The sequence below is a fragment of the Haliotis rufescens genome, unplaced genomic scaffold (assembly GCF_023055435.1).
Source record: "Haliotis rufescens isolate VD_foot unplaced genomic scaffold, xgHalRufe1.0.p SCAF_2, whole genome shotgun sequence".
Lineage (NCBI taxonomy): Eukaryota > Metazoa > Mollusca > Gastropoda > Lepetellida > Haliotidae > Haliotis > Haliotis rufescens.
Genome location: NW_025963890.1, coordinates 52592387 through 52609056, shown reverse-complemented (window position 1 = coordinate 52609056; position 16670 = coordinate 52592387). Strand labels below are relative to the sequence as shown.

The window sequence follows — 16670 nt, the reverse complement described above, 5'->3', positions numbered from 1 at the left end:
ACTGGGAGTGCATATCCTATAATTACATTCGTGCAACAGTCCGTGTGTGTCATTGGGCAGGAATGTAACATGAGTGGTTTAACTTGAAGAGATGTAACAAATATTCTTGGTAATTCCACACATAATTCCACTTACCTGTGTTATAATATATCCTTTATTGAGGTCTCGTGTATTAGCTTCGACTTGTCTTAAAGACAATGGCATTACGGGACTGGGTTGCAGATGGATGGGTGTTGAGCACGCTCATCTCGAAGACAAAATGGGTTTGATTCCCAAACACTTGTGAAACTCATCTCCTGATAATCATGTGACCTCCGCCCTGCTCCAATACATAACCTGTCACTAAATGTAATACGTCTGTGGGCTGACACAATCAGGGTTAATGTAATACGTCTGTAGGCTGACACAGTCAGGGTTAATGTAATACGTCTGTAGGCTGACACAGTCAGGGTTAATGTAATACGTCTGTAGGCTGACACAATCAGGGTTAATGTAATACGTCTGTAGGCTGCCACAGTCAGGGTTAATGTAATACGTCTGTAGGCTGACAGTCAGGGTTAATGTAATACGTCTGTAGGCTGACACAGTCAGGGTTAATGTAATACGTCTGTAGGCTGACACAGTCAGGGTTAATGAAATACGTCTGTAGGCTGACACAATCAGCGTTAATGTAATACGTCAGTAGGCTGACACAGTCAGGGTTAATGTAATACGTCTGTAGGCTGACAGTCAGGGTTAATGTAATACGTCTGTAGGCTGACACAGTCAGGGTTAATGTAATACGTCTGTAGGCTGACACAGTCAGGGTTAATGAAATACGTCTGTAGGCTGACACAATCAGCGTTAATGTAATACGTCAGTAGGCTGACACAGTCAGGGTTAATGTAATACGTCTGTAGGCTGACACAGTCAGGGTTAATATAAAACGTCTGTAGGCTGACACAGTCAGGGTTAATGTAATACGCCTGTAGGCTGACACAATCAGCGTTAATGTAATACGTATGTAGGCTGACACAATCAGGGTTAATGTAACACGTCTGTAGGCTGACACAATCAGGGTTAATGTAACACGTTTGTAGGCTGACACAGTCAGCGTTAATGTAATACGTCTGTAGGCTGACACAGTCAGGGTTAATGTAATACGTCTGTAGGCTGACAGTCAGGGTTAATGTAATACGTCTGTAGGCTGACACAGAGTGGGTTAATGTAATACGTCTGTAGGCTGACACAGTCAGGGTTAATGAAATACGTCTGTAGGCTGACACAATCAGCGTTAATGTAACACGTTTGTAGGCTGACACAGTCAGCGTTAATGTAATACGTCTGTAGGCTGACACAGTCAGGGTTAATATAAAACGTCTGTAGGCTGACAGTCAGGGTTAATGTAATACGTCTGTAGGCTGACACAGAGTGGGTTAATGTAATACGCCTGTAGGCTGACACAGTAGGCGTTAATGAAATACGTCTGTAGGCTGACACAAAGTGGGTTAATGTAATACGCCTGTAGGCTGACACAGTCAGCGATAATGTAATACGTCTGTAGGCTGACACAGTAGGCGTTAATGAAATACGTCTGTAGGCTGACACAAAGTGGGTTAATGTAATACGCCTGTAGGCTGACACAAACTGGGTTATTAATTTAATAGTGTGTCAATACTTTTCAATCATTTCAATTCGAGGCGAATTCAATACATCATTGTCGCTACGTCTTTGAGTCCCCCCTCCGCGTTGTGAAGCGTTCAATGTCGCTCCTCTCGACCCACTACGGAGAGGCACTAGAAGGTTATTCTGTGTATCCCACAGCCATGGACAGGTTTACTATGCAACACCGAACAACAGGCTGGTCACATGACTGAACGATATCGATCAGTTCCACACGCAACGATGGCTGCTTCCTACTGTCAAGTGAGTAAAACATTCTATATGACATAATCATCCACTTACATGCTCAATCAAACCATGTAATAACAGGCCTTATCTCACGTGGGTGACGTGGTTGGGTCGTCTGCTGTGGGGTTTGTCGTCTGCTTTTGATGTACAAGTGAGACAGAAAGGGTGATCACTGAGGAGATTTGGTTGCTAATGTAAACAATGTTTGGATAATGCGGAAACAAGGCCCTAAAATAACCACTGACAGTTGACATTCTCCCTGTACGTATTTAACGCAGATTTCTGATACAATATATCGGGATTACACCTGACCTGATACTCGTGCGCCGCTAATATACGCGTTAATCCTTGCACAATATCACATCAGTAACCACGGAGGAATGCGCACAGCGATCACGCAGTTGTCTCCCTTTTATCCGATTTATGCATCATTGCTCACACTTTAGAACGCCCTTTTCCAAGTATAGAGTTTCAACTTCTGTTAAATTTTGACACTGTTCAGCGTTAGGATATAATCTTTATGTGTATATGTATATACTGGGAGGAAGTCTTTAAGAAGCAATGTCCTCAATTGAAATTGGCAAGCAACACCTGTCGTCAACACAACGACAATGATACAGTTTCTACCCACCCTCTTCCTCAACGAATTTTATGTTATCAGTGACCCTTCCATGGAACAATTCATGTCTCTGACAATTAACATAATATTTAAAAATATGGATGTAGATTCTAGGTCGATAAAAACATCTATATATATTTTTCATCTCTACCACTACCATCCAATCATGTAGATGTAAACCTGCAGCTGGAGTAGATGTAGGGGATGCAGTTCAAGACGTTGCTGTATCCACGTGTTCATTTCGCTTCAGGGTACAATCCGAGGGACGGACCCCGCCTCCTTCAACTCCGAGGATGCAGCTAGCCGCCTCCGTAAGGCCATGAAGGGACTGGGTGAGATTTATCGCATATACTGACGGCGGAAAATAAGGAACACGAGGCAATATTGTAGAGTGAGTGAGTTAAAATTTAACGTCGCATCAGCATTATTCCAGCCATATAGCGACCAATATTGCAGAAGATGTATCAAGATGTCAAGATATGTGCTTTGTATATCACATCGCCACATGGAAATATCGGGTGTGTTCAACACCTGACTAAAGAACACCAGGCGCTCTTGTGTAACACACAGAATATTTTGTCACAACAAGCTTCGCTCGACAGAGCCGTTCCCTGAGTTCATTCACCAGTCCAAAGCCATACGTTTGTGCATGTACTAATTCTAAATGTTGGTGTCCCTAATGGTATGAAATGACCTGGTATTTCCACAATGAGTAAATTTAACACTGCGTCCAACCTTCATCCCAAAATACAACACGTGGTGCGTTGTGTGTAGTGCCACGTGACAGCCTTACGTTCACCATTGAGGATCCGGGCTACACTAGGTCTTTAGCAACCCATTCTTGTCGTAAGAGGCGACTAACGGGATCGGGTGGTCAGCGGACTTAGTTGATGCATGTCATCCAATCCCAATTGCATGGGTCGATGCTCATGGTATCAAGCACTGGATTATCTGGTCGAGACTCGATTATTGACAGACCGCCGTCATCTAGCTGGAATATTGCTGATATGCGGCGTTAGACAACAAACAATACTTCGTGTACTGGACACCCATGTCCGTCCACACGTAAGACCACTTCAGTTTTCTTTATTGTTCGTCGGAATTGTTTTTGGTTAGTTAATGCAGAGACCATATATCGTATATAGATTCTGGTTTATGAGTAGGTTAAAATAGCCTGTGAACGCCACAACTACGAAGTTTAACTCAAACCGTGTTTAACTCTTACCGTTTAGGTCAAAAGGTATATATGATACATTCATCTCACGTTCAAAAACACGTTTTAACTTTTCCATTTGCATGATTGGGAAGCCATTTATATATAAATAATAAAAAAATTTTTTTGTTGCCATTCCAAAAATAAATCGTCAACAAAACAGTCAAATATTTTTAGCGAACTTAAATCTTTATAGCTCATATTCCAGCAGTTTAACGGCGGGGAAGTACAAAAATGGGCTTCACGCATTGTACCCATGTGAGGAATTACACCTGGGTCTTCTGCCTGACAAGCGAACGCTTTAATAACTACTTGGCTACCCATCAGTCCAGTAGAGTATGGCAACACAATACTAAGTCATTGAGCTGCCATCACATGGTTATATTTCCTTACACTAAAACAGCATGAGATTCATTGCGTGAGTGAGTTGGGTTGTTGCTATGATAATTTTTTTGACGCAGGTAGTAGATCTATATGTCACTTTTGTCAAACCCACGAACACGAATATTGTGTTGACAGACTCAAATGGGATCCCTACATAGGAGTCAAACCCACCGCCGTCAGATACTGGCGGGAAAGGGACGCAACTTGAGCCCACTGCCCTAACAAAGGGACCTGTGAAGATCCGGGGTAGAATAGGTCTTCAGCAACCCATGCTATGCGACTATGCTTGTCCTAAGAGGCGACTAACGGGATCGGGTATCAGGCTCGCTGACTTGGTTGATGCATGTGATCAATCCCAATCGCGTGGATCGATGCGCATGATGTCAATCACTGAAATGTCTGGTCCAGACTCAATTATTTACAGATCGCCGTCATATATCTTGAATATTGCTGAGTGCGGCGTTAAACAACAAAGAAACAGGCAGTAAAGGGATGCAACTCTTTACATTGAGCCAACCGCCGTCAGTGGCGGTAAAGGGACGCAACTCTTCACATTGAGTTACGGCGCCTCTGACCACTTAAGAAACATCCTTAAAATGATGCATGGCATATGCTTCTTGACCCTTCCCTCTCCATGCATTGGCCTGCCGGTGAACATGGAGACGTGGTTGTTGCAGGCACGGACGAGCACCAGATCATCCGGGTTCTCACGGAACACAATAACGCCCAGCGGCAGGAGATCAAAGACAAGTTCAAGACATGTTTCGGCAGGGTACGTACTTTTATTCTGTAGGCACGGAGTACAGACGTTGGGCAATGAATCCACGCCTCGTATGTGTGTAAAGCAATACAAAACATGAGTGTGAAAAAGTATTAAAACTGTCTTACAATGTGCAGGTCTGCCTTCAAGGGCGTAGACAGCTCTACAGCGGTGTGCATGACTGTGTATAGCAGTACGTTTACTTCCGTGTTATAGGAGAAACGAATGACGGGTTTTAATTTGCTGAATTGACGGAATGATATATCTTCTGAACTAACTGACATTTCATAAAAACACAACGCAAGGAGTATGTGTCAATAAAATATGTTTAAAGGGTACTCCAGTCGTTCCAGGATACCATGTCGTTTTAAATTCAGAGCCATGTTATACTAGCCTGGACATCCATTACTCTGTGAGCACTGTTGTAGATACTTTCATGTGTTTAGACCCTACACATGTTTAGATAGAACACACCAAATGTAAATTCCGATTAGTATTTAAACACATTCCTACACATTTGTACAGTGTATTGTCTGCGAACTAAATTATTATTTACTGAAACAGTTCTCTGTTTTTCAAGGATCTGATTGAGGACCTGAAGTCGGAGTTGGCGGGTCACTTCGAGTCACTCTGCCTCTATCTGTTGATGCCGGCAAGGTACTTCGATGCGTTCTGTCTGAAGAACGCCATGAAGGTAGGTGACTAGTTGACTGCGTAACACCCTAGTGTTGTGTAACATGAATGTCTGAAGAACGCTGGGTTACTCAGAACTGACTTTGATGATGAGGATGGCGTTGTTTCAGAGACTCGGCACCAAGGAGTCTCACCTGATCGACATCCTGGTGTCCAGGTCCAACATGGAGATCCAGGACATCAAGGCTGTCTACAAAGGTGAGAAGACAATAGAAACAGATGCTGGGCAGACGATACCACAGATGTAGACACAGACTGTCTGTAATCTTGTACATACGATACCACAGATGTAGACACAGACTGTCTGTAGTCTTGTACATACGATACCACAGATGTAGACACACTGTCTGTAATCTTGTACATACGATACCACAGATGTAGACACAGACTGTCTGTAATCTTGTACATACGATACCACAGATGTAGACACAGACTGTCTGTAATCTTGTACATACGATACCACAGATGTAGACACAGACTGTCTGTAATCTTGTACATACGATACCACAGATGTAGACACAGACTGTCTGTAATCTTGTACATACGATACCACAGATGTAGACACAGGCTGTCTGTAATCTTGTACATACGATACCACAGATGTAGACACAGACTGTCTGTAATCTTGTACATACGATACCACAGATGAAGACATAGACTGTCTGTAATCTTGTACATACGATACCACAGATGTAGACACACTGTCTGTAATCTTGTACATACGATACCACAGATGTAGACACACTGTCTGTAATCTTGTACATACGATACCACAGATGTAGACACAGGCTGTCTGTAATCTTGTACATACGATACCACAGATGTAGACACAGACTGTCTGTAATCTTGTACATACGATACCACAGATGAAGACACAGACTGTCTGTAATCTTGTACATACGATACCACAGATGTAGACACAGACTGTCTGTAGTCTTGTACATACGATACCACAGATGTAGACACAGACTGTCTGTAATCTTGTACATACGATACCACAGATGTAGACACAGACTGTCTGTAATCTTGTACATACGATACCACAGATGTAGACACAGACTGTCTGTAATCTTGTACGTACCATACCACAGATGTAGACACAGACTGTCTGTAATCTTGTACATACGATACCACAGATGTAGACACAGACTGTCTGTAATCTTGTACATACGATACAACAGATGTAGACACAGACTGTCTGTAGTCTTGTACATACGATACCACAGATGTAGACACAGACTGTCTGTAGTCTTGTACATACGATACCACAGATGTAGACACAGGCTGTCTGTAATCTTGTACATACGATACCACAGATGTAGACACAGACTGTCTGTAATCTTGTACATACGATACCACAGATGTAGACACAGACTGTCTGTAGTCTTGTACATACGATACCACAGATGTTGACACAGACTGTCTGTAATCTTGTACATACGATACCACAGATGTAGACACAGACTGTCTGTAATATTGTACATACGATACCACAGATGTAGACACAGACTGTCTGTAGTCTTGTACATACGATACCACAGATGTAGACACAGGCTGTCTGTAACCTTGTTCATACGATACCACAGATGTAGACACAGACTGTCTGTAATCTTGTACATACGATACCACAGATGTAGACACAGACTGTCTGTAATCTTGTACACACGATACCACAGATGTAGACACACTGTTTGTAATCTTGTACATACGATACCACATATGTAGACACAGACTGTCTGTAATCGTGTACATACGATACCACAGATGTAGACACAGACTGTCTGTAGTCTTGTACATACGATACCACAGATGTAGACACAGACTGTCTGTAGTCTTGTACATACGATACCACAGATGTAGACACAGACTGTCTGTAATCTTGTACATACGATACCACAGATGTAGACACAGACTGTCTGTAATCTTGTACATACGATACCACATATGTAGACACAGGCTGTCTGTAATCTTGTACATACGATACCACAGATGTAGACACAGACTGTCTGTAATCTTGTACATACGATACCACAGATGTAGACACACTGTCTGTAATCTTGTACATACGATACCACAGATGTAGACACAGACTGTCTGTAATCTTGTACATACGATACCACAGATGTAGACACACTGTCTGTAATCTTGTACATACGATACCACAGATGTAGACACAGGCTGTCTGTAATCTTGTACATACGATACCACAGATGTAGACACACTGTATGTAATATTGTACATACGATACCACAGATGTAGACACACTGTCTGTAATCTTGTACATACGATACCACAGATGAAGACACAGACTGTCTGTAGTCTTGTACATACGATACCACAGATGTAGACATAGACTGTCTGTAATCTTGTACATACGATACCACAGATGTAGACACAGACTGTCTGTAGTCTTGTACATACGATACCACAGATGTAGACACACTGTCTGTAATCTTGTACATACGATACCACAGATGTAGACACAGACTGTCTGTAATCTTGTACATACGATACCACAGATGTAGACACACTGTCTGTAATCTTGTACATACGATACCACAGATGTAGACACACTGTCTGTAATCTTGTACATACGATACCACAGATGAAGACACAGACTGTCTGTAGTCTTGTACATACGATACCACAGATGTAGACATAGACTGTCTGTAATCTTGTACATACGATACCACAGATGTAGACACAGACTGTCTGTAGTCTTGTACATACGATACCACAGATGTAGACACACTGTCTGTAATCTTATACATACGATACCACAGATGTAGACACAGACTGTCTGTAGTCTTGTACATACGATACCACAGATGTAGACACAGACTGTCTGTAGTCTTGTACATACGATACCACAGATGTAGACACAGACTGTCTGTAATCATGTACATACGATACCACAGATGTAGACACAGACTGTCTGTAATCTTGTACATACGATACCACAGATGTAGACACACTGTCTGTAATCTTGTACATACGATACCACAGATGTAGACACAGACTGTCTGTAATCTTGTACATACCATACCACAGATGTAGACACAGGCTGTCTGTAATCTTGTACATACGATACCACAGATGTAGACACACTGTCTGCAATCTTGTACATACGATACCACAGATGTAGACACAGACTGTCTGTAATCTTGTACATACGATACCACAGATGTAGACACACTGTCTGTAATCTTGTACATACGATACCACAGATGTAGACACAGACTGTCTGAAATCTTGTACATACGATACCACAGATGTAGACACACTGTCTGTAATCTTGTACATACGATACCACAGATGTAGAAACAGACTGTCTGTAATCTTGTACATACGATACCACAGATGTAGACACAGACTGTCTGTAGTCTCGTACATACGATACCACAGATGTAGACACACTGTCTGTAATCTTGTACATACGATACCACAGATGTAGACACAGACTGTCTGTAATCTTGTACATACAATACCACAGATGTAGACACAGACTGTCTGTAATCTTGTACATACGATACCACAGATGTAGACACACTGTCTGTAATCTTGTTCATACGATACCACAGATGTAGACACAGGCTGTCTGTAATCTTGTACATACGATACCACAGATGTAGACACAGACTGTCTGTAATCTTGTACATACGATACCACAGATGTAGACACACTGTCTGTAATCTTGTACATACGATACCACAGATCAGATACCGTGATATGGTCTCTGCACAGATGTAAACGAAAGCCTGCCTGAAATCTTGTACATACAATATAGATTGGTGGACTGGAATTCTCTAAATGGGCTTTTTTCAAAAACCATCTCCACCACATATGTCCTGCAGTGTGTATACGTTCGTCTGTCTTCATCACCGTAGCGTCATGTCCCCTGCTTCGCAGAGTTGTTCAAGTCCGACCTGGAAGACGACATCAAGTCGGAGGTGTCAGGTGACTTCCAGCGCGTGCTGGTGGGTCTCGTGCAAGGCGGGAGATCGGAGGAGCAGGCGGTGGATGACGAGGCAGCCAAGGCCGACATGAGGGAGGTGTATAACGTGAGCATCTGCATGTCAAGGTCGACATGGGGCGGTGTATAACGTGGATATCTGCATGTCAAGGTCGCGACATGGGGTGGTGTATAACGTGAATATCTGCTTGTCAAGGTCGACATGGGGTGGTGTATAACGTGGGTATCTGCATGTCAAGGTCGACATGGGGTGGTGTATAACGTGAATATCTGCTTGTCAAGGTCGACATGGGGAGGTGCATAACGTGAGTATATGCATGTAAAGGTCGACATGGGGAGGTGTATAACGTCGGTATCTGCATGTCAAGGTCGACATGAGGTGGTGTATAACATGAGTATCTGCATGTCAAGGTCGACACGGGGTGGTGTATAACGTGAGTATCTGCATGTCAAGGTCGACATAGGGTGGTGTATAACGTGAATATCTGCATGTCAAGGTCGACATGGGGAGGTGTATAACGTGGGTATCTGCATGTCAAGGTCGACATGAGGTGGTGTATAACATGAGTATCTCCATGTCAAGGTCGACATGGGGAGGTGTATAACGTGAATATCTGCTTGTCGAAGGCCGACATGATGTATAACGTGAATATCTGCGTGTCATGTCCAAGTGATGGTCACATTCCAGGTGTGAAGAAAGGATGATGTACAAAGATGATATTCGAAGATGAATTCCTGAAATCGAATGATTTGGGTTTTGTTTCTTTCACGCCATTATGAAAATTAATAACTCCGTTTTACATTGTGTGTTTCTGTTTTACGGTGTGTTTTATAGTGTGTGTTTTACAGAGTACGTTTTACGCTGTTTTACAGTGTGTTTTATGGTGTGTGTTTTACAGTGTGTGTTTTATGAAATATGTTGTACGGTGTGTGCGTTTTATGGTGGATGTTTTAGTTTGTAATTACAGTGTGTTTTATGAAATGTTTTAACGTGTGTGTTTTACGGTGTATCTTTCAAGGTATGTGTTTTATGGTGTTTGTTTTACAGTGTGTGTGTGTGTTTTATGAAATGTTTTACGGTGTTTGTTTTACTGAATGTTTTACAGTGTGTGTTCTAAGGTGTATGTTTTACAGTGTGTGATTACGATGTGTTTTATGAAATGTGTTACCGTGTGTGTTTTACGGTGAGTTTTGCAGTGTGTGTTTTATGGTGTATGTTTTATAGTGTGTGATTACGATGTGTTTTACGGTGTGTTATACAGTGTGTTTTATGGCGTGTGTCTTACGGTCAGTGTTTTATGCTCTATGTTTTACTGTGTTTTTTACAGTGTGATCACAGTGTGTTTTATGAAATGTTTTACCGTGTGTGTTTTACGGGTGAGTTTTTCGGTGTGTGTTTTACGGTGTATGTTTTACGTGAGTTTTAGTATTCCAGCTGTACGCAAGATTGGATGTGCTATGCTTGATATAACGATGTTCCCAGGGGGGCGAGGGGCTGCGTTTCTCCACGGACGAGGATGTCTTCAACAAGGTGCTGGTGACACGCAGCATCCCTCATCTCAGGAAGGTCTTCGAGCTCTACAAGGAGTACGCCAGCAAGGATATAGAGGGCGCCATCATCGGCGAGATGAGCGGCGATACACAGAAAGCTTTCCTGGCAATAGGTGGGTCAATACACATTGCTAGATGCCACCGCACACGCACACACGCTTTATAAATATTTCATTATAGGAATGAGCAATAATGAGTGAGTGGGTGAGTGAGTGAGTGAGTGAGTGAGTGAGTGAGTTTGGTTCAACGCTGCTTTGAACAGTATTTCAGTTCTATCTCAACCTCGTTTATGAGGAACGCCCAGAGTGATGCAGGTCTTGGTTGAAACCCTCGAGCATGGATTTGGGGCTGACTGTGCTAGGAACACAATGAAGGCGAATCTGGCACTGAACTCATGATCCATGGTTTCTGGCATGTAGGAGGGACGCAACTCTGCACAGCGAATCACTGCGTCTTTGACACGGCCAGTCTTGACCCCGGGGCAGTGAGATAAAATTAATATGTTGTTGTAATAAGTGTGTTAATCTTCCACAATGTGAGCTGACAATATTTATTCCCAGTGCATTACGTGAAGGACCCCTTGAAGTTCTTCGCCAAATGTCTGTTTGACAGTATGGACGGGGCGGGGACGGATGACGAGCGTCTGATGCAGCTGGTTGTGTCCCACTCTGAGGTACGTGGGGTGGGGGAGGGTGGGGAGGGCGTCTTATGCACGGGTAGTGTCCCACTCTGAGGTACGTGGGGTGGGGGAGGGTGGGGAGGGCGTCTTATGCACGGGTAGTGTCCCACTCTGAGGTACGTGGGGTGGGGGAGGGTGGGGGAGGGTGGGGAGAGCGTCTTATGCACGGGTAGTGTCCCACCGGTAGGTACGTGAAGAATGGATCGGGCGTGGGTTGGTTGGTTGGTTGGTTGGTTTGTTGTTTAACGCCGCACTCAGCAATATTCCAGCTATATGACGGCGGTCTGTAAATAATCGAGTCTGGATCAGACAATCCAGTGATTAATATCATGAGCATCGATCCACGCAATTGGGACACGATGACATACATCAACCAAGTCAGTGAGCCTGACCACCTGATCCCGTTAGTCGCCTTTTATGACAAGCATAGTCACCTTTTACGGCAAGCATGGGTTTCTGAAGACATATTCTACCCCGGAATCTTCACGGGTCAGATCGGGCGTAGGGGGAGTGGTGACAGGTTAGGGTGTTTTGAAAACGGGACATAGTGGGTTTGCAGTGAGGGAGAGGGTGTTCCATCTGTGTCACGGGGGCTGAGAATACTGGAGACTCAGCTGAAGGCATACAGGTGACAGCATGAACAATGAACCACCCCGTCGCGTCGTCCCATGAACAGCCAGGATACACAGTGTCACCCCGTCACCATTTAGCTGCCGTGTACAACAGACACGTGACACAGTTGGCATTGGATAGCCACACAGGATAAGCGGAAGTAGGGTGGATGGAGTTAACGGAAGACCATAGTCAGTCCAACTAGTTCTATCGGAAAGTAGGATTAAAATCATTCACAGCGCTCTTAGAAAACCCAATTTATATCTACGAGTTGGTCTCAGTTTGACAAAAAGCACTACTTACAACCTCTGTAGCCCTAGACCGATCTGTTAATGGGGTGCCAACCTGCTTATCCTCTAAGAATAGGTCCCCAGCAACCTATGCTTGTCGTAAGGGGCGACCAAATAGTTCGGATGGCAGGCTCGTGACTTGTTTCCTAGGCGTCATCGTTCCTCGACAGCATGGGTCGTTGTTCCTATTCTCAATCACTGGATTGTCTGGTTCAGATTATTTACAGACCAGCATGTTTTGATGTTTAACGCCGCACTCGGCAATACTCCACCTATATGTGTTCGGTCTGTAAACAATCGAGTCTGGATCAGACAATGCAGTGATTGACCTCATGCGCATCCATCGACACATTTGGGATACCGTGACATGCATCAACCACATCGAGTCTGACCATCCGATCCTGTTAGTCGCCTCTTACTCAATATACATTTGTAATATTACCGAGTGCGGCGTTAAACAACAAACACCAAATGTTGTTGACAGGTGGATCTTCAGGATGTGGCGGAGGTCTATCAGAAGGAGTACAAGGCCACCCTGGTGGAACACATCAAGAAGGACACTTCCGGCGACTACCGCAAGCTGCTGCTCCAACTCACACAGGGCGGGGGGACCAATGGAGTGAAGGAGTCCAGTTGAAGTCAGCTTGCCGCATTATCCTGTTATCACTTCTTGTGCAGACACATGTTAATGTTCTGTCGCATTGGGCAGTGTTTGCCAGACATAGGATATGGAAGGGGGATTGTCTCAGGTCATTCTGACCTGTCCCCATGGTTACCGGTCACGTGGTGTTACGAAACATATCACACATGTATCACGTAGAATACAGAAATTAGTGACATAACATAAATTTGCCTTGTACCATGTTCCCGTTGTTTTCAGGTGAATACTTACCTTGCCTTTGCATGTGTTTGATATGCCACCTGTGGGGCAGGATACACTCATCTTTTCGCTAACGCTTGGTTGAGCATCATATACCTACCATGAAATTACGTTTATTAGAAGAAATAGGGCTTGCATTGTGACATATCACGACTATGAATTGTGATCCGAGGAAGTCCCATCCTTGGTCTGCTCAGACACTACTCAATATCCACTTATTACTGTTGGTCATTGTATTGCAGCAATTCTTCTTTACATTATTTACATACATTTTGAAGCTGTGAGAATGTTCACAAAGCCATTTCAAGCTATTAGCCACTTCTACTCCAGCCTTAGGTTGAGATTTCTGGTGTCCCTCGCCGTGATATTGCTGTAGTGTTGCTAAAAGTGGCGTAAAACCATACTCACTCACTCACTCCCTTTGGCTGAGGACACCGCTCTTTCCATGGTACCGCCGTGATATTGCTGGAATATTGCTAAAAGCGGCGTAAAACCATACTCACTCACTCACTCCCTTTGGTTGCGGACACCGCTCTTTCCATGGTCCCGCCGTTATATTGCTGGAATATTGCTAAAGGCGGTGTAAAACCATACTCACTCACTCTTTCCATTGTGTGATGGAGTCAGAATTTACTCTCACAATTGACTTTATGTCAAATGTCAAAAGATGTGAAGAACCTAAATCAGATGCATACAACATGTGACCAAGTCGGACCTAATGGAAGCCTGGATTGTTTATCACTCTCTTCAAGAAGACAGCTTTACATTTATGTACTAGATGTTGCAATTCCATGACCTTTTAATGATATTGTAATTCATTGCACCCAGGTGAGCAATGATATTGATTACAAAATATTTCTTTCTGTTTTGTGTTGTACTTGTGGTATATACTTGAACATTTTTGTTTATTCAGTATTACCGGTCCATGTCAGTATTCAGTGAGCACACTGTCCTCCCATCATGCATCACAAGGGCACATAACTCTAGCAATATGAACAGGAACAGGGCCCCTTGAAACGTAAAATAACTTTCAATCAAACTATCAAAACAAATATACTTGTTTCAAGTACATCACAATAAACAGATTTTTATAAACGTATGGTTAAAAATTTATTTTGATAAACATTCGAAATAATTATTTAATTCTTTGTTTTTTTCAATACACACTCAATGTGTTGCAACAGACAAGCTATGGCTTTATGCTTGTAAAACAAGCTGAATTCATTTAGAACTGCCTACAGGTAGTTCAAACTTGCGTGATGTGGGAAGGGAGGTAACTCTTGGACTCGTCCTTGCTTCCATTTCACTGGTCTGAACACTGACCTATCACAACCAAAGGATTGAAACAATGGCCCTGACAAGTCAGAAGGTGTCCTCAACGAATACTGAATCGGAACATTTGCAATTAAAGATGCAATGTTAGGTGGCCCATTTCTACGCAGTTTTTACATGTTATCTGCACGATTTGTAGTTCAGAGCTCCCTTTTGTATGTTTTCCTCACCAAATTTTACTTGTTACTGTTCTGTTACAAATAAAATGTTTATGTCACACAACTAGCTTCACTGTTTTATTTATTACAGGAGCCATGTCAATGGAGACCACGTCGAAACAAATACTGTGATTTTATGACCCTATTACAAGCTTAGGGTCTGGGTGTGGTGTGAGTGAGTTGGGTTTAACCCAGCTTTTAACAGTATTCCAGTTATATCACGCTGTCAGCTTAATGTGGGAGGAAAGCCCCAAGTGATGCACGTCTCAGATGTTTACCACTTCGGTGTAACCCACGAGCACAGGTATGGTACTGACAAACCTAGAAACATAATCGGGGCAAACCGGGATTCGAACCCACACTCATAGGTTTCTGGCGTGTCCAAGGGATGCGACTCTGCACAGCAATTCGCGGCGCCTTAGACGACTGGGCCACCCGTGCCCCCCTGGGTGTGGTTGTACAAAACAACCTTAGCGCTACGACTGACTTAAGTCTATGTTAACGTATGGGAGTTACGATCACCTTAGCGCTAAAATCACTTTGTACAACGACACCCTGGACATTTATTACAGGGGGTGGGTGTTTTTGCAAACCCCCTCTTTCACGTCTTTGGTTACCATGATGTCACAATCAAATGACCTCACCAATGGCTCTGCTACTGAAGTTGTTAGCAGTACTTTGTTCCCTTAGACACTGCTTATTAGTGTCTACAAACTGAAAAGGTTGGAAGAATGATGTTGGATGCTAAATTATATCTCACCCTTGCATCTTTTGATATCAAATATATCAACACTCGTTGATCAAAGTGGAAAAACTCCTCAGCAAGCCTTAGTTTTCCACTTTTATCAACTCATATTGATATATTTGATATCAAGACACTTGCGTGAGATCCTCTGTTTATTCATGTTTGACAAAGGTGCTGACCATCAGGTCAGTTGTGAGTGAGTGAGTGAGTTGGGTTTAAAGCCGCTTTTAACAGTATTTCAGTTATATCACTGCGTGTCAGCTTAATGTGGGAGGAAAGCCCGAAGTGATGCAGGTCACAGACGTTTACCATTTCGGTTAAACCAACGAGCACAGGTATGGTGCTGACAAACCTAGAAACAAAATCGGGGTGAACCGGGATTCGAACCCACAATAATAGGTTTCTGGCGTGCCCAAGGGACGCAACTCTGCACAGCGAATCGCAGCCTAAGACGACTGGGCTACCCGTGCCCCCACCATCAGGTCAAACCCCGGAAAACACTCCGTGTGTGACAGCTGGATCAATGTCCGATGCTGCTAGAACACACAGTTCACACCATAGCCAGACACTGGGGATCTAATTTTGTTTGTTCAGTATATAACAGGTGTATCATCCAGCAACATCCCTGTCAACAGTTGAGTAGTATATCTTCCACACTCGGCAGCCATTATGCCGACCCTAACCCCAGCCATGGTTGACGACCAGGAGAGGGTGCAGGCACTTTTTCTAAACTAGAAAACAGAAAGTGTCAACAATCTGGAGGATCAGCTACTCCCTGGAATCTGTACAGGAGGTGATATATCCCCATGGTCTGGCGCTACTTATACCCCACTTTTGGTTCATTGACATCTGATACCTTCAGTTCAGGGAAGAAAAAGTTAATGCTGTTCA

At 43.4% G+C, this 16670-nt stretch overlaps 1 protein-coding gene across 1 annotated transcript; it reads left to right on the top strand.

Annotated features, from left to right (window-relative positions):
- Positions 1–1750: 1750 nt before the first annotated feature.
- On the top strand, positions 1751–15098 carry LOC124120488 (annexin A5-like). Its single transcript, XM_048400141.1, has 9 exons — positions 1751–1905; positions 2760–2841; positions 4784–4878; positions 5447–5560; positions 5670–5757; positions 9469–9620; positions 11016–11196; positions 11644–11756; positions 13149–15098. The coding sequence occupies exons 1-9, from the start codon at positions 1849–1851 to the stop codon at positions 13299–13301; spliced, it is 1035 nt and encodes a 344-aa protein (XP_048256098.1). The 5' UTR covers positions 1751–1848; the 3' UTR covers positions 13302–15098.
- Positions 15099–16670: the final 1572 nt, after the last annotated feature.

Bases quoted from the DNA above. Each gene is read 5' to 3' on its own strand.
- LOC124120488 (XM_048400141.1), top strand. From the start codon at position 1,849: ATGACTGAACGATATCGATCAGTTCCACACGCAACGATGGCTGCTTCC. The intron at 1,906-2,759 runs GTGAGTAAAACA...ATTTCGCTTCAG, and splicing joins TGGCTGCTTCCTACTGTCAA to GGTACAATCCGAGGGACGGA. The intron at 2,842-4,783 runs GTGAGATTTATC...TGGTTGTTGCAG, and splicing joins TAAGGCCATGAAGGGACTGG to GCACGGACGAGCACCAGATC.